Here is a 23,340-nt window from a genome sequence, read left to right as displayed (position 1 = left end):
TATAAATCTGACTGTCATCTCAGTTGTCTTGATTTATTAGCTACATGAATTATGTTTAATATACCAACTGTTTCCTATAGAAACAGTTGCTACAGGTACATGTTGAGTTTTCAAATCCATTATCTTTTTCTAAACCGACATTTAAACCACAAATGTCAAACTTACTTTAGTTACCAGACATAATATTATGACCACTGACAGGTACGTTAATAACACTGATTATCTCTTCATCAATGCACATGTTAGTGGGTGGGATACATTAGGAAGGAAGTGAACATTTTGTCCGCAGAACTGATGTGTTAGAAGCAGAAAAAAATGGGTAAGCGTAAGCATTTGAGCGAATTTAAAGCTGATTCTGACAGAAAGTTGTCCGAATACACAGGGCATTGCAGTTTGCTGTGTATAGGGCTGCAAAGCGGCAGATCAGTCACGGGACCCGCGTTGACTGCCGTCCACCACCGAAAGCACCAAAAATGGCAACGTGAGCATCAGACCTAGACTACAGAGCAATGGAAGAAGGTCGCCAGATTCATCTTCGTCATTTACTAGAGGAACACCTTGTACAGTGTCGTTTCTTTTAATGTAAAGAACTGCAAACCATAGTTTTCAGTCACGTGACTGAATCACTTCCCTGGCAGGCAAACATTAATCCACTATGACCGGAAAGAATGAGAGTATTGCAGGACAAAAGTGTTGTTTTTTTCACTTGTCTCAGGCCAAGACTATTTGGATCATCTATCCGTGGAGGGAAAAACGAAGATTCAAAGATAAATCTGAATTTTGGGGACTTGTGGTTCATATTCTGCCTTTATTTAAATCCCTGAAAGTGGCGACAGAGCTCCAGTTCAGTGACAGTTCAGTCTTGTAGAGAGTGACTCATCCTAAACTGCTGCCAGGATGAAAGCCATCAAAGTATGTACAGCTACATGTAATTTCAATCTAGATGGGTAAATAATACTGTCGTGCGAAATTTTTCGTCGTTAAAGCAAAGCTAGCTTAAACTACAGCCCTGGAGTAAGTCATTCCATTAATTCTACGACTCTGGCTTGATGGATGATTTTCTGAGACGTGCCTCTCAGGATTTGTGTCCACTCCTGGTCTGAAACCAGGGAGTTTTTGCATATTAGTTGAACGTTTACACCATTACACTGTGAAGCCACTTTAAAAGAAGCAATTAAATACATTTTAAAAAAGCAAACATAAATAAAATAAAATACTGAACTGTGATCACATAATGGTTTCCACACGACTTCTCTCTGCAAATGCATTCCTTATTATGTTTTTTCCCCCCCTTCCACACAGACTGTTTACCTGCAGGGAAATAAAGCCTGTTCAAACACGATTGGTCAACAGAAGTTGGATCACAAATAGAGACCAGGAAGCTTGTGGTTAGGTGCTTGACTGAAGGTGGGAGGAGCGGTGGCCTGTCCTCCTGAATGCATCACAGAAAATGTAAAATGTTCTAATTATGAATGCTAAACAATACAATAAGTTTAAAAATGTATAGCTTTCCTCACAGTGTTTTTACTTTACTTTTTAATGTGATATTCAAACAAAAGACAAAGTGATACACCGTTTCACACATGTAAAGTAATTTACTGATTTCAGTGTGTCAGTGTGAAACCATATTGTGGCCTATCCCCAGAGATCTATCCCCAGTTGGTTTATTTATTTCTGATTGAATTTTTCTGATTTCCCAAGGCACCCCCCTTGCACCTAGACCAACCTTTGCTTTAGTATTGTGAAATCAAAAAAGGGATTTCTTTTTTAGCAAAGCTTTTCAGCAGTTTTGAACGAAGGAGATAAATGCTGCTGTCCTCAGGTCAGTAAATTGTTTGGAGCGTCTATAAAAAACAACATTTTGAGATTACAATTGGTGTTGCACACATTTTATTTTATGTAAATAACAGCTAAAGTATGGATAGGACAAACAGTATTTATTAATCGGAAAAGATAACAGATTGTGTCCAAAACACAGACTTGGGAGAAGAAATGAGAGGTGATATCCTGCAGAGTTTCACACAGACAAAATGTGTGACAGTCATGAAAAAAACCCTCCTTATTAACATAACGTGGCTTCTCTCCAGGGCGTGAAGGTTAAATAAAACATATGAGCTGACAGCTATTACCATGGAGACTGCCCAGGGGGAAGAGCAACGAGGGAAACAAGATCTGCTCTTCGAATGCATCTCTCCGCTTCCCTCTTTCTTTTCTTCAGAGTGCTGATGGATATTTGGAAATGGGGATTTTTTTTCCTCGATCTCATCAGGCTCTTAGCAGTAAGACCTGCACAGCAGGCCTCCAAGCAGAGCTGAAGCCTGAGGCGGAAGCCCCTTCAACCCACCAGATTCATTTAGAAGCAGAGCACCTACTTTAGATCAATGATTAAGTGCCTATTAAGGCTAAATATTGATAATCTCAAGGCATGGTGTGGGCTGCATGCTGCTTACTCAGAGCTCATTGAAGGTAATGATTTATACGACTGCATCTCAGTGAAGGAATTCATTCAGTTTCACACTCAGAACAGAGTAGATTATTTGACTTTACTATTCTATGGTGCCACCTTCTACAAACTATTATCCGAAGGCAGTTTATGAGTAATTTGAATAAAAGCTTTGAAACAGGCTTAAAAGAAGAGATTGCATTTCCAAGGATATAATTCTACTTCTGCGTGATTATAAATACATAACATAGAGCTGCTAGTGTTCTTTTTAGCAATAGAGGCAATAGCTAGAACATCTATGGGCATGCTCAAATGCACAGAGGCTTCAGGGATGAGTGCTAACGATTGTGTGGAAAACATAAATTCTAAAACGGAGAGATCTGCTTTTGTCTGATCATGCAAATCAAATATTTGGCACTTCAGCACAACGGTGCAAAAATCACGCCTAGCCTTTATGGTGTGTAAAATTATTCCCAGAAATCTTACAGGGGATACCAATGAAACAGAATAATGCAGGTGTGTGCTTCCAGATATGTGATATGCTGTGTTTGTGTTTTTATGTTTAGTTTTAGTTTTGTTTTTATGAATTTTTAGTGTTAGTTTTAGCTTTTGGTATCGTGAGAACAATAATTACACAACAGTTAGGATGATTCTGATTCCTGCTTTCTAGTTTCCAGATGCTTTAGTTCTTGTATTAAAGTTCTAGTTTTGTTTTTATGGAGTTTGTATTTGTGTGCAATTTCCTCCATGTTTTCCCTTACTGTAATCAACAGTTTAATATTTGTGTTTTTGTTTCGGGCTTAGTGTTCTCGCCACCGTTGAGTCCCTTCTCTACTATGTTTTTGTGCAGGTTTTTGCATCTCTGTGTTCACTTGGGTTCTCTTGTCATTCCTGGTTTTACTTTGATAGTTAGGTGAATTTCATTTCCTCCCCCATCTCGTCGTCATGACTGTCTACACCTGTGTCTTGTCCACTCTGCTGTTTCTGTTTCTCTGATGTGTATAAATAGTCCCGTCCTTTTTTTTAAGTCATGGTATTTGTGAATCTTTCCCTCATTTTCCCTGCCTCCCTGTTTGAATTTAGAGTCCCTGTTGTTTTTTGCTTTTTTGGGTATATTTGTATTTTCTTTTACAGTGTATCTTACCTATATTTTACCTGTGAGCTGTGTAGCAGAATCCCTATGTCATTACCACATTTGATATTACTTTATTAGCAGTTATTCAGTGGTCCCCCCCCCTCCCAAAAAAAAAAAAAGTAATTTGAATATTAAAGTATCCAAATTAAAAATACTCATTATGCAACTTGGTGCATTTTAAAATAATGCGTATCATATCATTGGATTCCAATTGCATAAACATACAAGCTGCATGTTGCAGCTTGTATGTGGGGATATGTGGTGCTTTTTATACTGTTTGGCAGGTCAGTTTTATAATAATACATGGTAATTTATTCGTTTTTTTCTATTTATTTGTCTTTAAAGTTGCTACTAAATGCATACAGTAAAATAAAGTACAGTAAAGTTAAAAATATAATTACTGGCTCCAAAAGTCTCAAAAAGAAGATATGACCTATTTACCACCTTTAGTGCACTCAAAATCTATTTCTCCCTCCCACCAACAAGAACAAATCAGACAACAACACAGTTACACCACCTGTGGCATAACAATCTCCTGGAACAGCTATTGTATTTATGCAATGGTTTACTTGCTGAATAGGTGAACTGACATAAATGCCCTCCTACCCTCTGCTCATGTCGACCTGCTCTAACACTGGAGGATACAACTCAACCTCACCAAAGACACAGAGTTTTCCATCATTACCGCTCATTCAGTGAATTGGTCTGACAAAATGTCTCGGTATGCCGCCTCGAGCTCGCAAATGCAATATCATATAGTGGGAATGGAGCAGCTACTAACAGCGAACACACGGGCATCTTGGCACCCTACAGAAACATTTTCCATTTGCTGCCAAATTAAAGAACAGCATGCTTTATTGCTGTTTGAGGCAGTCACACCATGAAAACCGCAGGAAGTTTACAAGAAAAGCAGCTGGTGAGAAACAAGCAGCCAAAACCTCCTGTTTTGTACATCTGTCTCTTCCTGAGACGAGTACTGTAGCTAGACGCGCACCGATAATGTCACAGCTGCTTAGAGACATACATTTAGGATTTCAATACTGCTCTGCTAACGCAAGATAAATGAAACCGCTAGAATATATTTAAAGAAAACCCTGAACACCATGAAAAATACTCTGTGGCAGCCCTTATGATACTTAGAGAAAAGACTAGGACAAAGGAAAAGAGTGCATTTGCTTCACTGTGTTTAAAAGTTTTTATTCCAGGAAACCTGGGTGTGTTTTGTGAAAGGTACTTAAAGAAAAAGCAGGTGTGTTTAAGTGTATGTCATTGCTTCTCTTCAAAATTTAACAAAATCTTTTTGATACGGTTAAATATTCTTTAGTTTCACATTCTGATAACTTAGTGATATCTTAGTTTACTCTTCATGCATCAATAAAGCATCTAGTTTTATGTAATTTAAATGAAAGCCTTTCAGCGTGGCAAAATTGCCCATCTCTATGACAACATCTGTGTGAAGCATCTCACCAAAGATTTCATGAGGTGGGAGAAAGTCAAAGACTGATAAATAAATAACTTGAAATATATAAAGGCCAGCGCCTTCCCTCTATTTGATGTCCCTTATTCAGTACTCGTGGGTCACACCACAGTCTGTTGGAGCCTGACCATCATTCTCATGTGAACTGCGTAACGAAAGTTTCATGTCCATATCTTACACAGTTGTGACCCTATCAAACTGCCAAATTATGTGATGCAGTGAGCGAGAGGGATGACAGGCAGAAAAGCTTTTAAGGTTTATATCCAACAGAACAGGCAAACATAGCAACACGAGTACAGAAAACAGGGATATGCTGAATATACAGTGTTAGCTCCTGCTACGGTAAGTGTCCCCAGGACTACTTTTCCCCACAGTGACAGATTTAAAAGGTGAACACAATACCAGCGACACTGTGGAGAAGACACATTACTCAAATGTCAAGGGTCGCAAAAAACAAAAACACACACTAAAAAGCTCCTACTGTAACATTTTTCATTAAAGTTTTTATCTGTCAAACTGAAAATGTGTGCATGCTGCAGGGTTTCTGCAGGAAAGGTTTCTGTGGGGTCAGCTTTGGCTCAGTGGACTTTCAGAAAACCTGTTTTAGCCTTGCGACTATGGCTAAAGAACACTTCTCCAACTCCAACCCCCGACGCATGTGGCAAGGACTCCAGACCATTACAGACTACAGGACCACCAAACCCTCCCCTGTATCCTCTGATGTCTCCTTCCTCAACCAGCTCAACAACTTTTATGCTCATTTTGAGCGAGGGAACCCAACAACTACAACCAAAGCAGACATGACGCCAGACCACCAACCTCTGACTCTCTCCCCCACCGATGTAGGAGCGGTGCTGAGCAGGATCAATGTCCACAAGGCTGCAGGTCCTGATGGCATCCCCGGGCGTGTTCTCAGAGCGTGTTCTGGGGAGCTTGCAGGAGTGCTGACAGACATATTCAACCTGTCCTTGGCCCACGCTGTGGTACCGGCCTGCTTCAAATCCACCTCCATCGTTCCGATACCCAAAAACTCCAACCCATCTTGCCTCAATGACTACCGCCCAGTAGCCCTCACCCCCATCGTCACAAAGTGCTTAGAGCGACTGGTCCTAGCACGCTTCAAATCCTGTCTCCCCCCCACCCTGGACCCCCACCAATTTGCATACCGTCAGAACAGGAGCACAGAGGATGCAGTCTCCATCGCACTGCACTCTGTCCTCTCACACCTGGACAACAACAACAACACCACGGTGATTGGCCTCATCAGTGACAACGATGAGGCCGCCTACAGGGAGGAGGTGGATCGTCTGGCTGAGTGGTGCGACACAAACAACCTGCTGCTTAACACCGAGAAGACCAAGGAGCTCATCGTGGACTACAGGAGGAATGCTGACCCACATCCACCCATCCACATTAAGGGGACGGCTGTGGAGCGTGTGAGCAGCTTCAAGTTCCTGGGAGTCCACATCTCCGAGGATCTCATCTGGACGACCAACTGCTCCAAGCTGGTCAAGAAGGCTCACCAGAGCCTCTTCTTCTTGAGGACTCTGAGGAAGAACCACCTGTCCTCAGACATCCTGGTGAACTTCTATCGCTGCACCATCGAGAGCATCCTGACCAACTGTATAACAGTCTGGTACGGGAACTGCTCTGCCTCGGACCGGAAGGCGTTGCAGAGGGTTGTGAAAACTGCCCAACACATCGCCGGAGCACCACTTCCTGCCATAAAGGACATCTACAGGAAGTGGTGTCTGAAAAGGGCTGGGAAAATCACCAAAGACCCCAGTCACCCATCACATGGACTCTTCACCCTCCTGCCCTCTGGGAGGCGCTACAGGAGCCTCCGGACTAAGACCACCAGGTACTGGAACAGCTTCTTCCCCACAGCTGTCAGACTCCTGAACTCTGCCTCCTGACATCTGACTCACATTAGACACATGGACTGGAGATACAAACACCCACAACCACCTACACACAAACACACACTGGACAACTGTACCCTCATACACACAATAATAACATGGACTGAACAACCACCCACAACCACTAACACTTTATATAGCCTCTGTAGAAATTATCCACATATCTCGCTTATCTTAACTGCACTACTGTATAGTTCTGTGTAAATAATCATTCTGTACAATGCAATAAATTTTAATTCTACAACTGTTTATAACCTGCATATCTCATATTTCTGTATAGTTTTTTATTTCATATTTATATCCTGTTCATAGTCTGTACATACTTATAGTTATAGCATATTCATAACGTACCTTCATACCGTGTACATTATAACATACCATAATAGACCCATTTCTGTAATATACTTGCATATCTATATTATTGCTAATATATATTTGTAATATATCTATATCATGGCTAAAGCACTTCTGGATGGATGCATCTGCATTTCGTTGCCTTGTACCTGTGACATGTGCAATGACAATAAAATTGAATTTTATTCTATTCTATTCTATGCAGGTTGGTGGTACAGGTTTACACTGTGGATCTCTATGACACGTATGCTTGTTGCCTTACCGATTCAGAGCAAACGCGTAGTGGAACTTCACATGTGGATGAGCCATGGGGTCAAAGGTCGGAAGCTTCTCCAGAGTCTCTACCAGCTTCACGATGGACTCATAATCCTAGAAGGTAAGAAAAGATCGGCTATTGAGCTGTTCCTCCTGTCACTGGTGTATCTGACATCAATGACACTCTTGTGATGTCACAGCTTTGCAAGTTAAGGAAAAGAAAAAGAAAGGAGGAAGACATTTGCCTTCAGCGCTACCTGGCAGAAAGGCTTTCAGAAGTCACAGAAGATAACATTAAGTGCACCAAAGTCAGTGTAAGGAGCAAGTTAAATACGATCTTGTAGGAACACCACCGGTCACTGCTGAGCACTGTGGGACTAGTGCCCATGTACCTCGGTTCCAGTGCCCTCCAAACACACACTCTGACTCATCAGTGTATTTACTTGCTGCTTTGATCCTCAAGGGAGAGTTTCTGATGTCCTTTTATTTATTATTTCTGAGACTCAACTGTCTGTGTATCACAAAAAGCACTTCAATAATTGAGCTGCCTCTTCATCAGATTTTTGTTTCTTGTAGTCACCAAAGCCAAAGCACTTTGAATAATTCAGCACATCCTCAATGCTTATTGTTCTAATTAATGATTCATTAGACTGTGCACTGCCTATGGTGAGTGGGACGATCTGGACAGAGAAAGCCATGGCAATGCGGAGACTAAAAAGGAGAAAGAGCAGAGCGTTTAAGACGAACAGACCAAACGCTTCGCCTAGAGCACTCTACAGGCAGTCTGCAAATGGCCCCGCTTTGAGAAAGTGGCACTGGTAAAGGGATGGTGGAGATAGATTGAAGCTGATTCAGTAACCTTGCTTAAATTTGTACAGCAGATGTGTACAGTAGTTTCTTTTTCAAGGTCAGGGACATCAGCACGCACATTCAGTGCATCGGAGTTGACAGCTGGTTTAAACTTGATAAGGTTGTGGGTGATTAGCTAAATGCCTGAACGTTTATGGAGAAACTTTTTGGCATGCCCTTTTCAAAGTAAAGGCGTGGTGAAATTACCACGTTGAGTTTTTGTTTTGTTAGTATTAAATAGTAACTATTTGTTCCCATTTTTGGTAATTTTATAACATAATTACAATCACAAATTTTAGGAAATTGGTTATCAGAAAATGTAGTAGCAATTAATAAATCAATACATTAAAAAGTCAATTGAAGTTAATTGTTATCTGTAGGCATTTGCTCATTTTTTCCAGTTTATTGTAGTTGAAAAATCTAGCTTAGTATTCACTGCCATGAGGTCATGCTTAGACGCTGCCAAGGAAAATCAGCTGATGGTTCAGCTGTACATTTTGCAATATGCAATTCTCTAATCTCATATAGGGCGTGCCATTTAAGCTGTTTAGCCCGCCCACAGTTACAGTTTCGACAAGCAGCAGTGTGAGCCATCTCCACCACAGCCTCTCATTTCATGCTGTTTCCTGCCTAATCAGTGTTAGGGATTGTTGTCACTGACACCTGCTCTGCTCTGAAGTCTTGCTGTTGCTCTCCTTGCCCTTTGCATTCCAAGTATGCACGATGAAGGGAAGTCCCAAAACAGAGCCATGCCAGCAAAGATTACGGCAAATTGAAAATAACAACCTTCTCGTGACTATACTGGTTCTGGCTGAACTGAACATTTTGTACTTTTGAATGTTTGTTCCAAAGAAAACAAGACATCAACTTTCCTAGGAACCTGTCCAGGAAATGTGACGGGTATTTTTCAGTATTTTTGAGATTGTTACATAGAATAATAAATCATTTAACTGAAACTAAACAAATACATAGCCAAAGTTTATTTTTAAGACTGCTGCCTTATCAAAATCGGCCTATCATGAATATTTTTTTTTTATGATTTTTGATATTGTAGCACAGATGGATGTTCAGATTAAAGATAACTGAAGTCCTTATCTCAGGCACACAGCTTTGGCTTGCACTGTGTGTTTATGAGGGGCAGCCAATGAGAATAAAAGTGGCCTAAAGGAGGAGAAGCTGAAATAACTCATTTCAGACATGGAACAAAAAGGGAGGGGGGGTGCACCAAGACCCAGTACATGATAAACAAGGACCACTGAACCACAGCCCCTCTGGTTCAAATACCCAAAGGCAATACACATAATTTGACAAATGACAGCAATATGTCGGTGTTCAGGAAGTCCACACCCGACAGATGTACCTGGATGTCCCTGTACGTAAGCAGCAAATTGATGACGACATCAACTGAAAGGCACTCCACGTTGTCCAGCCGCTGCTGGATTCGGCTCAGCTCTGCAGCCAGTTCCAAGCCAGTGTAAAGCTCCCGGGCTCTACGGATCTCATTCAGAATCGTCTCACGGAAATACTGGCTGGAAGACACGAATACAAACAAACATGCATTTATAGAAGGAGAAGATTGGCTTGCATGTATATGATCGACAAATAGCAATACAAAAATTTAGCAAAAAAATGTTTTGCATACTTTAGGATCTGCTCCTTCAACTCTAACACAATTGGACTTACTTCTTTCCCTGCATTCTCACACTGTTTTGCATAATTTCAGATCATTCCCCAGTGAGACACGAGCTATTTTCATCTCATATAAGTCATAAATTATTCACTGACAGATGAAGGGACCAATAAACCTGATAACTTCAGATATTAGTTTGATGGATTTAAAAGCAGAGCAGACAATTAAGACAGTTAATTAGCTTAAAGCAGAATTACTACCAGCAACCATATTCTTAAGCTCTTAGTTGTTCTTGAAAAAACACTAAGGGATGAGCAAAAGAATATTAAAATACGTGAGGCGGTTCAGGTGCTTCCCATATGGAAACGAAATAGTAAAAACGTATAAAAGACTTGCATAAGATGTGGCCTACTTCATATAGTGAATCATATAAGGCTTAAATGATTTACTCATGAAAGTGGCCACTTTCTCATTACTTTCATATATTGTTTTAATAAGTATCCAAAACATACAAGTTTCATTTATAGAATTTTTCAAAGGATCTTATATATGTTTTCACTCTTGTATGCTTTTCATACAAGTTTCACACAAGACAGATACAAACTTTATAAGATTTATATTTACCTTTTCCATATGGGTTAGCAAAAGCCTGTCTGTGGGATCTTTTAGATTTTCACCTTTAAAACCGCAAAACTGAAAACCTTCAGAAATCCTGTGAATTTGGACCATCTAAATTCAGTTAATTAGTATTTTCCAGTTGCAAATTGTGTCTTTTTTAATGCTGAATTTCTTTGGCTGTTTAATCAGCAGTTTGCAAAGGATAACCTTCTCATAATCGTCTCATTTTGATTGTGGAAAAACCATGTGTACTGGCATTAAAACTCAAAAGACTGATGCAGATTATTGTCACTCCCCAGCCTCTTGTATGCTGAACGTAGTGTACTCTAGCTTAAAATGATAATATTAAGACCTAAATGCCAAATAATGACACAGTCTACACTCTCTATTCACATAATTAAGCCTTATACACAATTTTGAAAAGCCCCATGCAGTGACAAGGATTTGCTGCTATAACCCCGAGCCAATCCTGGGGGTCAACCCTGCTTGCAGGGAGTGATTAAAGCATAAATAATAACCCAATACAAGCTCTGTTATTAAATAGTAAATGTGTTTAATATGAACAGGCCGGCTAATATTTTCCTGTTTAGGTTGTTTTTCATAAAATATGAATAACAAATCATGTATTCGCATATTATGATCTGCTGCAGATGATCAGTTGGGTGTGTCCTTGCTGGAAGGAGCAATTTTAAAGACATAAATACATATATTTGCTTCATGTGAGACGGCTCTTGTAATTCAGTAAGCTTATCTGTCTTCTTGAGACTTCAAAACATGGTCTCGACTTCAATATACACCAAAAACAATATAGTGCAAACACTGAATTACAACTGTAGGATCTTCATACTTTCCTTTATGCCTATCTCCAGGAGACACAGCCTTCATCAATCTACATGATTTTCTTTTCTGCCTGTAAAACCTGAGTCACTATTCCTGGAGATGGACTAGAAATGACTGGCTGCTGTATCGCCTATTGGCAAGAAGGCCTAAAATATTACCCCAGCAACTGAGCCAAACAAATGTGTTTTTTTCTTCTTCTCTGGTTTCAAAATGTAAATTACCACGTAAGTAAGGCTGAAGGATCCACGCACAAAAACAATTAGAACAAGTAAAAATAGGATGAGTGGGATAATAAAATAAATGCCTGGTGTGTTGAAAAACTTCTAACAGAGCTGCTCAAATATAAACATAATGTTAAAATGCTAAAAATGGTAATGCTACAACAGCTCCTTCCTATTTGTGAATGTTCACCTTAAGTTGCATGCAGTATAATGTAATTTATGTAATGAAGCAATCATTTGGGCACTGCTTACCATTATGAAAACATATCACAGAGTCATATTGTGGGCATTTCCCATGCATATTATGACTCTGTGATAAACAATAGTGATCTTACAGTGCTTTCAGAGGATCATCTTGTCAGGAGCTTTAAATAGATTTTCTTTCTCTTTTGCTTCCTTTTTCTCAAACCCATTGCTGTACTGTCAGTATGTCCTTCATTTAGTAACACTAGACAACCTAAATATAAAGCTCTCAATACGTTCACTAAGACTATTTGTCTCAGCAAAGCCAAAATGCATTAAGGTTCAAATCTCTTCTGTTTCAATGTGTAGAGTTTACAAAACAGAAACTTTGAATTTTTACAAAAACAAAAAGGAAAATTGTTACAGGAAGCAAAGTAAATACAGAAATAGCTAAAGCTAAAGCAGAAACTATATTTGCTGTATTGCATTTAGCCTAGCTGAAAAACTGTGCACACTCTGATGAAACATGTCCTAACAGCTAACTTCAGATTGTTATTCCACACAGCATGCTGTTAATGTCACTTCTAGCAAAGCTCTTGTTGTTAATCTTAGATTAAACTACTGTCCAATTTGCAAATTATAGATTAATTTCTGTATACTGTAACAACAGACAAATTACTCTGTAACAATTCTGTGTAAAATCTGCCACAATATCTGCCATATTGTGCAAATAAGCAGGCTGTTAGTACTGACACTGCAATTTCACCTGCATTTTCCTCTAAAAGTTGTTTTAATGATGTAATTATTGTTTATACTGCATAAATGTGGTGTAGTTGAGAGACCTGGAAGAGACATCGAGAATCTTTTCATGAAGAACCGACGGTGCCAAATATGTAAATTAATATAGTATATGTTACCCATTTCAGCATAATAAAATCTGTATAAATGCCCAGTGGCATGATACGAAGCGAGGGAATATATGTGTTCAAAGTTTTGACCAGTACATGTAAAAAGGTCATAACAAGAAACTGGCTAAAACGTAATCCTCCAAGGACAGCTCAGCGGCTGGACATGTAGCAGAAGATTTATATTCCATGGAAAACAGACTCATTCGTTAAGGGTTAAAGCAAGCATGCATAGAAAACTATGGACCAAAGAGTCTGTTCAAAAGTCAAAACGCGTGTCAAATCTTTGTAAAAGTACTGATACTATTTTATGTCATGTTATATTTTTGGACATATATTTTATGAGAATCCACCATGGCTGGTGCAACCTTTCTGGAACAAGAGTTTTATCTTTGTGTTGCTCGTTTTTACGGCTCATAAATAATGAAAAAAAACAAAACAAAACAGGTTATTGCCCCCTACCACACCACTGCTGCACCACAGTCATGCACTGACACACAAAAACCCCCCAACAATATTTCAAAATGACAGGCAGTCGATTTTGCAAACTCAGGTGCAAACAAATCGGCTATTGCACGCTTGTTTGCACCTGAGTTTGCACCAAAGGAGTAGCAAACTTGTCCCAGTCGGCACCAGTGCAGTACTTTCAGAAGCTGCATTTTTAGGTCATAAGCAATGTCTTAACTAGGCCTAACACAGCTATCACAGTATTTCTGTGTTTGCTGTGCAGGAAAATCTAGCTTTTATCATTAGTCCTTTGTAGAGCATTACTGACGTCATAACCCGGGTGTTTCTATTGTTTAGCATCCCCGCTTGTACGCTATTATTGCTGAAATATCTGGATTGCCTCAATAGGAAGTTTAATTTCACTTAATACAGTTTATATTTCTATTACAGCTGTCAGATATAAAGCGGATATAAATAAGCAAAATATACTTACTGGGAGTTGGCTTGCGACACTTTGAGGAGCTGGATGAAGCGGTCCAGCAGAGGCATGCAGATGGGACCCAGCAGCATCTCGAAGCTGGGCTGCATCAGCTCGGTCAGGCCCTTCATCAGGCTGCCCTCACAGCAGTACACCTTATTCTGAGGTGTCACCATGTACGGGATGAAGGTGTAGTTAGCTGAGCATGTCTGTTAAGAGAGGAAACAAAGTTCTGGATATCAGATATCAGCACATTTAAACATCTGTGAAATTTCTTTTTGTATGAAATTGTAATATTTGCCCAAAATATGTGTATTGTTTTTTTTTTTTTAAATCATAAACCATACTCAGTAGTCTTTTAAATTATATCTATAATTTACTTTTAATTTACTTTTCACCAATTTAAAAGACTGATGTGAGCACTCAAGGTAAAGTTTCTGCAAACAAACATCTATTTCGATAAGTTAGGCTTAGTAGCTTTATGACAATATATGAAACTATAAATCAATCCATTTTCTTCTCCTTATCCAATTCAGGGTCATGGGAACGGGGGATGCTTGAGCTTATCCCAGATGCCATGGAGAAGGAGGTAGGGGTAGACCCTGGATTCAACCCAAAACCTTCTTGCTGTGAGGCAACAATGCTAACCACTGTGCTGCCATTATATGAAACTATATGTATGCAACTATATTTGTAACATTTACAGACTATAATGTTAAATTTATACTAAACTATGTGTAGATACAGCATCAGATTTTTAATGTTTATTATAACATCTTTGCATAAACTGTAATAATAAATAATAAACAATAAAACCATCTTCAACTTTGTTCTTTCTATCCGTTTTGTCGCATTTATGCAAAATAGGAGCTGGGCGCTAAAGTCTCAAACCTTAGCTTTACTAAAGTGTACAAAAAAGATAGTAAATGAGGTTTACTATCTATCTGAATATATAGCTTCATTTAAAAACTAACGTATCGAAATTGTTCAATAAACTCAACTTCCGGATGATTTCAGTGACCTGTGCAATGAAACATTACATTGTATAGGGAGGAAGCAGATTGCCTGGGGGGGAAGTCTGCAGTAATTTCCCCTATTTGAAATGGTTTCGGGTAATTACATGAACCTTAATCTCCGATCTCCCTATTCACACAATAGTGTTTATGTAGCACTGTCTTCAGTGAACTAGTCTAAACAGGCAGCAGAGGAAGGTGAGATATGCAACAGCTTCATTAGGAGGTGCTGTCTTATAACCACAAACACTTACAGCACCTCATTTTCAAATGTCACTCGCTCAAGCAGCCTAGTGCACAAGAAAAATCGAGCAGCAGCAGCAGCTGAAGTCTCCCTGCTCACCTGCTGCAAAGCTCTACACTGTTCTTTGCTCCAGCTGTGCCATTATGGAGTAATTGTGTTTCAAGTCTGTTTCAGGTTTGGCCGCACTAGTAGCATTTAAGGCCTTTTTCTTTATTCACTTAGCTTTAATACTCGACAGCCGTTATTGTGTATCTGTATTTGCTTTTTTAACTTGACATTATTTACACCGCATTCTTGATGTTTCTGTCGCGGCGGCCCACCACTGCTGAATAAACAAAGACGAAACACATGCGTGCGGTGTCTACAGACAGAGGAGAGAGAAAGAGCGAGAAAGAGGCAGGAAATCCACAATTAATATCCTCAAGAAACAGCACAAGTCCTGTCAAGAAGAGCTATTCTCAGAGTGTGAGATATGTGGTGAAACAACACGAGCATCTGAAGGCGGTTGGGCTGCAACCCAGCTGCATCCTGATGACTTTAATAATCTATCATGCTTTCGGTTTTTCAGCAACCTCGAAAATACACTGCTGCTGCTGCTTTCAGTGCCAAAAAAAAGGAAGTAAGAGGAACATGTGGCATTGAAGCAATGAAAGCCAACCGAAGATAACTACTTCCTCCTGTACAACTGTGGTTCATGACATCACCAGTAACTGCAGCGGCAGTGTGCGCCTTTCAAAACAAAAAAAAGACTGTGACCCCTATTTCTTTTACGTGTAACCAGACAGGTTGCAAAATGCTGATGCTATATTTAGCTTCTTTGTGCGATTCATGCTGTCATGGGGCTCACATGACAGATTTGTTTTCACACGCTGATGCATATTTCAGTGCGGCAGCAGCTGCGGGTTATTTGAAGCTAACCTCCAGTAGTTCTTTACAGGTAGCAGGTTTCCGAGCTGATACACATGTGACAACTCTGGCTGATGAATCCAAAGAATAAGCCAGGTATTTACAGAGTGAGTCATCTGTTTAGTCAGTCTTGCCAAAGATCCATCTGCTCATCTTCACTTTCAGCATCAATGTTCTCGAGCAGCCTACTCACTCACCTTCACAGAGCCTGTTTACACTCCTTTAAAATGTGTTTTGGACAAGTGGACTAAAGCACTAAACACAACCTGCATTGCTCCTGAGGTGTTGCGGGGCACATTTGGTCTCTGTATGCTTTTAAATGTAAATCATAATTTGTCCTGAACTATTCCTAAGCAGGACAAAAGATAACATGTCACGGTGTCCATTCTTGCCTGCAGCTCATGAAGCATTTTGCTAAAAAATATGGAGCCTTGCTGGCAACAGACCTAGCTTTTAACCTTTGTTGTAAATGATAATCAATAACTGAACATGAATATAGGAGAATATCTTGGAGACACATGTGTAAACAACCATTCACTCCAGTCAACAGTCTCCATGGATGTTGTTTTGTGGGTTAAAACCAGCCATCTGGTCAGTCTAGTCAAATCCCATTGCAATGTGAACCAAGTACTACCTAATTTAACCAACAATCAATGCACTTTCAGTCTGAATAATGTCTTAATGTTAAGCAGACATTAAAAGTAAGAATTGTTTCAAAAATTCAAATCAATGTCTTTAAAAATTATATTGATATTTAATTTAGATGGGAAATGGTTGCAATGATGCAAACATTTGTTTGTGTGAGCTTCCAGAAAGTTGAAACCACTGTTCCCAGATTCTGGCAGGTCACCGTGGTGCTGTGGTTAGCACTGCTGCCTCATAAGAAGAAGTTTCTGTTTGCAGGTCGTTTGTAAGCTTTCAACGACCTGACAGAACATCTTTTCACGTTTCACTTTTCAACCAAATCTTGATGATGCTAAGATATCTGGCGAAGTTGTAAATGGGCTGTCCCACTCTGATCCAATAGCCAGAGATACAGTTAAAAACTGAGTCGAAACAGGGTAATCGACACACACGCCTATGCTCCTATGGGCAGCAAATGCAGATAGAAATAAGTGGGGAAAGTAAATGAAAGTGTAGTGACACAGAGGGACATTTGTGTATGTAATTACAGTCATGGGGCGATCGTGGCTCAAGAGTTGGGCATTCGTCTTGTAATCGGAAGGTTGCCGGTTCGAGCCCCGGCTCCGACAATCTCGGTCATTGTATCCTTGGGCAAGACACTTCACCCATTGCCTACTGGTGGTGGCCGGTGGCGCCAGTGTCCGGCAGCCTCGCCTCTGTCAGTGCGCCCCAGGGTGGCTGTGGCTACAATGTAGCTTGCCATCACCAGTGTGTGAATGGGTGGATGACTGGATATGTAAAGCGCTTTGGGGTCCTTAGGGACTAGTAAAGCGCTATATAAATACAGGCCATTTACCATTTTTATTTTAATTGAACATACACAATGAAGCTAATTACCTGGATTTCAGTTATAATGGTAGTGAGCTACACACACAGTTACAGACAAGTAGGAGCACATGCTTTTCTCTGATGAGAATAATCAGACATATCTGCAGCTGCAGAGTGTATTTTAAAGCAGTCACAAAAAAAAAGAAATGTATTTGCAGCACTACAGAGGGAAGATCAACCTTCTGCTTCCTAAACAATAACAATATATGCAATCAGGACCTTAAACCAAAGATCTTCTTGGGTTTAGGGAAGTTTGAACTGCTTCTGCTAACTCCAGGTGAGTGTTACTGTTACAATGCTTCCATTCGCTCTCACCACTGTATTGTTTTTCGGCTTAACAAGCAGCTGTTTCCAGTCAAAGTTCTTTTTACACTGTACACAACACCAGATAACTACTGGGTTAAAGAGTAGCAGATAAACAAAGGGGCGAATACAGCAGGTAAAAACCGTGATACTTCCCTCGGGCAATTGAGAAGACTAAAAACAGAGGGGCTACTGGCGTTTCATCAGATAGCTTCTAAGACTTTAAGTAAATGATAACGGCGCTCTATAATGAGGTCACTGGGCAGCTCGGTGACGCATGTTCTCTCTGTGTCTGTGGGGTTCTCCCTAGGTACTCTGGCTTTCTATCGCCGTCCAAAGACATGCTTTGGACTTAATCCTAAACTGCTTGTATGTGTGAATCAGAGTGTGAATGGCTGTCTGTCTCTCAGTATCAGCCCTGCAATACACTGGTGAGCTGTCCACCCCTGACAGCCAGATTAGGCTCCAGGCCATGTGACCCTAAACTGGTTTGGTGGAGGAAAATAGATGGATGAATGGATGTGTAATTATTCTTTTTCTTTGAATTCTTTCAAAAATAAAAAAATGAAGCAAAAATCTGATGCTGTGATAGCCGTAGCTAACAAGTGCATGATTGTCATACAGAAGAATCAGGAAGGTACAGCACATGGAACCTCACTCGGTTCGTTTGTGAGCCTTCGGTTTCACTAGATTAACAAACAGCTTATTATTAGCAACATGTTGAATAAACCCGGTTCATCAGATAAACAAAGAATGGATAAACAAGTTGAAAGGAATGGTTTGTTATGTTTCACATGCAGCCCTGGTTATTTAAATACTTGCGTTTGAATCATTAGTTCACTGCAGTTCCAAGGTGGCAATGCTGAGTGTTTGCTTAGATCATTATATTCCTTATATCATAGAAAGAAATGCCATGTGGATATGTTAACAAAGTCTTGGCTGAAAGTCTGGAACTTTTTGGGAATGAAAGAGAATAAGGAAGACATAAAATTGCTATTAATTATGGTGTTTGCAGGGGGAAAAAACATCTGTAATAACATTAAATTGAAGGGAAAGAATGATCAAAAAGTCCAGTATTGCAATTTAAATGCACTTTTACCTGCACAGATGGCTAGTTAAGAGCCTGTGCACTGGTGCAGACTGCATTTAAGTGCATTAATACAAGCAGGAAAGAGAAAGAACAAAGACAGTAAGTACACATAAGGGAGATCAGTAAGCTCACACTCTCATACTGTGAGTGATAATCAGCTCTCCTCTTGGTACGAGTCAGTGTCAGAGAACAGTACATTTCATGTAGCTCTCCTTTCACTGTGAAAGCCACTTAGGAGAGCCTTTTATCTGACTGCTGAACATGGACTACCGACCGCATCTGTGTTATTGACACAATTAGCGCGCAATTTAGAAATGTAAGTCAATCCGAATCAGTTCATCATTTTTAAGATGACAAACATTCTTTACCTTTGGTCTCTGAAATAAGAGATTTTGCAGCTTATCTGTGCTGCGAAAGCACATTCAGTGGTTGATAAGACAAGAAAAGTTGTACATATTAATACATTGTAACAAGGCTCATGGGTCTGCAGAGAAACTTCAAAAACAAAAACAACAATCTTTGCATGTCTGCTAAAAAGGCTTTACTTAAAACATATGGTACAGTGGGTGACTCTATATTGATCTACTAATTTTAGGAACTACAGTATGATATGCAAAGGACAGGATTTCCTTAGCTTTAAGGCAGCACCTTATTTGAATACTGCACTTTTTGCAAGTCAAATTCTCAAAATGCTTGTGCCTTTTTATGCAGATTGTGGCACTTCAGTCACTGTAACTCTCAAAGCAGCTGTTGTCTGAGACGTACATCTTGAAAGTGGAAGGGAAGATGTTTTCATTTTACATGAAATCAAATATTTATCACAGCTTCGAAACAAAAGTGGGCTGTGCAAAAGAAAGCCTTTACAATAGCGAAAAGAGAGACATAAGGCAACAGGACACTGTGCTCCCTGCGCGCTGTAAAAAGCATATTCTTTGCACTACACAATGTGTGTAATGTGTGAGCAATGAGTGAGTAATGTGTGAAAGGCAATGGGAAAAGAAAGAAATGCCTCGTGTACTTACAGTGTTCTTCTGGCAAATTATCTCCTGAAAGAAGAAAAGAGAGAAATCCATTTAGAAATTCATCATTAGCATTTTCTCCGAGGCAATTTAAGTTAGATACGATGTTACTGAATGACACTTCAATTCAGTACACCATACCTGAGCTACAAACACTTTGTGAGGACGACTTGTATTTGTGGATATTTGTTGATTTCCCAACAGCTGATTAATATTTCTAGTAAACCGTGATGACCTATAGGATGACTTTAGATGAAACAATTACTTGTTTGTACATGGAGAAGTATATGGCAGTGAAAGGAAGCATAATCAACAAGTGTACACTGAGACTTAGTATATATACAGGGAGTGCAGAATTATTAGGCAAATGTTGTCCTACTCCAAGCTGTATAGGCTTGAAAGCCTACTACCAATTAAGCATATTAGGTGATGTGCATCTCTGTAATGAGAAGGGGTGTGGTCTAATGACATCAACACCCTATATCAGGTGTGCATAATTATTAGGCAACGTCCTTTCCTTTGGCAAAATGGGTCAAAAGAAGGACTTGACAGGCTCAGAAAAGTCAAAAATAGTGAGATATCTTGCAGAGGGATGCAGCAGTCTCAAAATTGCAAAGCTTCTGAAGCGTGATCATCGAACAATCAAGCGTTTCATTCAAAATAGTCAACAGGGTCGCAAGAAGCGTGTGGAAAAACCAAGGCGCAAAATAACTGCCCATGAACTGAGAAAAGTCAAGCGTGCAGCTGCCAAGATGCCACTTGCCACCAGTTTGGCCATATTTCAGAGCTGCAACATCACTGGAGTGCCCAAAAGCACAAGGTGTGCAATACTCAGAGACATGGCCAAGGTAAGAAAGGCTGAAAGACGACCACCACTGAACAAGACACACAAGCTGAAACGTCAAGACTGGGCCAAGAAATATCTCAAGACTGGTTTTTCTAAGGTTTTATGGACTGATGAAATGAGAGTGAGTCTTGATGGGCCCGTGGCTGGATTGGTAAAGGGCAGAGAGCTCCAGTCCGACTCAGACGCCAGCAAGGTGGAGGTGGAGTACTGGTTTGAGCTGGTATCATCAAAGATGAGCTTGTGGGGCCTTTTCGGGTTGAGGATGGAGTCAAGCTCAACTCCCAGTCCTACTGCCAGTTTCTGGAAGACACCTTCTTCAAGCAGTGGCACAGGAAGAAGTCTGCATCCTTCAAGAAAAACATGATTTTCATGCAGGACAATGCTCCATCACACGCGTCCAAGTACTCCACAGCGTGGCTGGCAAGAAAGGGTATAAAAGAAGAAAAACTAATGACATGGCCTCCTTGTTCACCTGATCTGAACCCCATTGAGAACCTGTGGTCCATCATCAAATGTGAGATTTACAAGGAGGGAAAACAGTACACCTCTCTGAACAGTGTCTGGGAGGCTGTGGTTGCTGCTGCACGCAATGTTGATGGTGAACAGATCAAAACACTGACAGAATCCATGGATGGCAGGCTTTTGAGTGTCCTTGCAAAGAAAGGTGGCTATATTGGTCGCTGATTTGTTTTTGTTTTGTTTTTGAATGTCAGAAATGTATATTTGTGAATGTGGAGATGTTATATTGGTTTCACTGGTAAAAATAAATAATTGAAATGGGTATATATTTGTTTTTTGTTAAGTTGCCTAATAATTATGCACAGTAATAGTCACCTGCACACACAGATATCCCCCTAAAATAGCTCAAACTAAAAACAAACTAAAAACTACTTCCAAAAACATTCAGCTTTGATATTAATGAGTTTTTTGGGTTCATTGAGAACATGGTTGTTGTTCAATAATAAAATTATTCCTCAAAGATACAACTTGCCTAATAATTCTGCACTCCCTGTAGATTTTTTTTAGGATTTTTTTTTCATGATCGCCATTGTTTAAAGAAAAAAACTGAGTATAAAAAAAGCTGCCTTTAAAACAATTTGGTGGCCTGATAGAGATCTGAGGAAACTGCCTAAGTGAATTCTTTCAAAGCATGGTGAGAACAAGTTAACCCACAGCCAGCTAGACGGGTGGGCACCATGGCAGACCACAGAACAAAAAACCCCTCCCAGATACCACCAGGAGCAGGAAAGAACGTCATTTGAAACAATTTTCTTGCCATAAAAAGCAGACATAATACAGCTGTGAATGTCAGCTTTTTATGTTGTGTTTATTTTAAGACACGCCTCCCCTGACTGTGCAGGCTGTGCATTATGGGTCGACTCTACAGTTTGTTTTCTGGCTCATGACCCTTGTCACCACAATACTCCTCCCACTAGACTAACTAAAAGAAAAGCGTCAGTGTTCTTCTGCTGCAAGTTGCCTACAGCAGGCGATTTTAAAATGTGTTCTGCGTGGGCCTCAGACGGTTTGAACCATGCCTTTGTCTGCAGTACAGAAACTACAAGACTCACACCATTGTTACATGCTGAAGTAGTCTGACATTTATGGTAAATAAACACAGCTTTGGTCAATACATATTGCTAGTAGGGATTGAGTAGTATGCACTTTATTGTTACCTGCAAGCACTTTCCAGTGTAAAACTTCCAGTGTATTTAATTATCTAAATTGTTGCTGAGGAATTTGCTGTTGCTTTGTGGCGCTCATAAAAATATTAAAAAATAAATCTCTAAACCTCAGCAGCAATGTGGCTTTCTAAAAATCATAAACAAGACCACAAAAACAAACAAACAACATTTTTTGAGCAATTTTAATCAACACTTGGTTCCATTACTTCAAGTTTATAACAAGAAGCAGTTCAACCTCCTCCAGGCCAGCTCGTCCTTTGGGCATTTTGTATGGAAATTGTACAGTATATTGTATACAGTCATTTTTTTTTCTTTGTAAATGGACTTTAAGCAGTATGAACTTTTTTGCACGATGACCAGAGTAATACACATCTACATCTTCAGCAATTTGTGATGTGTGTAAAAGTGTGCATTGTGTCCGCAATACCCACCACACTTGTAAGTATCATAGTTTCCAAAGTTATAAGGTCTTTTTAATTTTAGAGCAATAAATCATTAGGTTGACCTCGAAGACCTTGGTGGATGTAAGCCAAATTTTAATGGATTGTTAACGTGACCCCTCTCTACACCCCTACAAAGTTCTAATAGAATTAATTCCAAACTTCTTGAGCACGCTCACAAGCATGCACTCACACAAATGCTACCGAAAACATAACCTCCTTGTTGGAGGTAATTAGCAGCAGAGCTAACTGTAGGAACAACATTAGTGTTTATACCCTATTAACGGTCACTGGCATGAGCGCCATGTCTTGGTTGGACCTGTGCTTCATTCTGCAGGATAGTTGGGCACCTTGTGTTGCCCCTGTCTTTCTCACTGTCTTTCTGCATTAACAATGTCAATGTTAAATAAGTAATCTATTTAAAAATAAATAAAAAATGCAAGGTTTTTATTATAAAATTGGAAAAGTTACCCAAAATTTTCTACCCTTGAATAAAATCCTACACTCAGACCAACACGGTGTTT

At 39.8% G+C, this 23,340-nt stretch overlaps 1 protein-coding gene across 1 annotated transcript in view; it reads right to left on the bottom strand.

Moving 5' to 3' along the window:
- The window catches only part of map3k5 (mitogen-activated protein kinase kinase kinase 5), an 89,352-nt gene that overhangs the window by 44,453 nt on the left and 21,559 nt on the right, over positions 1-23,340 (bottom strand). Inside the window, exons 3-6 of the mRNA XM_085383382.1 lie at positions 19,848-19,871; positions 13,773-13,966; positions 9,796-9,964; positions 7,594-7,700 (exon numbers count right to left, since the gene is read on the bottom strand). Of these exons, the coding sequence (XP_085239508.1) occupies positions 7,594-7,700; positions 9,796-9,964; positions 13,773-13,966; positions 19,848-19,871 (494 nt within the window). The remainder of the gene's footprint in view (positions 1-7,593; positions 7,701-9,795; positions 9,965-13,772; positions 13,967-19,847; positions 19,872-23,340) is intronic.

Source organism: Rhamphochromis longiceps, linkage group LG15, assembly GCF_057381845.1.
Source record: "Rhamphochromis longiceps isolate RC_006_pf linkage group LG15, R_longiceps_female_GT1.1, whole genome shotgun sequence".
In the NCBI taxonomy this organism is placed as follows: domain Eukaryota; kingdom Metazoa; phylum Chordata; class Actinopteri; order Cichliformes; family Cichlidae; genus Rhamphochromis; species Rhamphochromis longiceps.
This window is presented reverse-complemented; position numbering and strand designations above follow the sequence as displayed.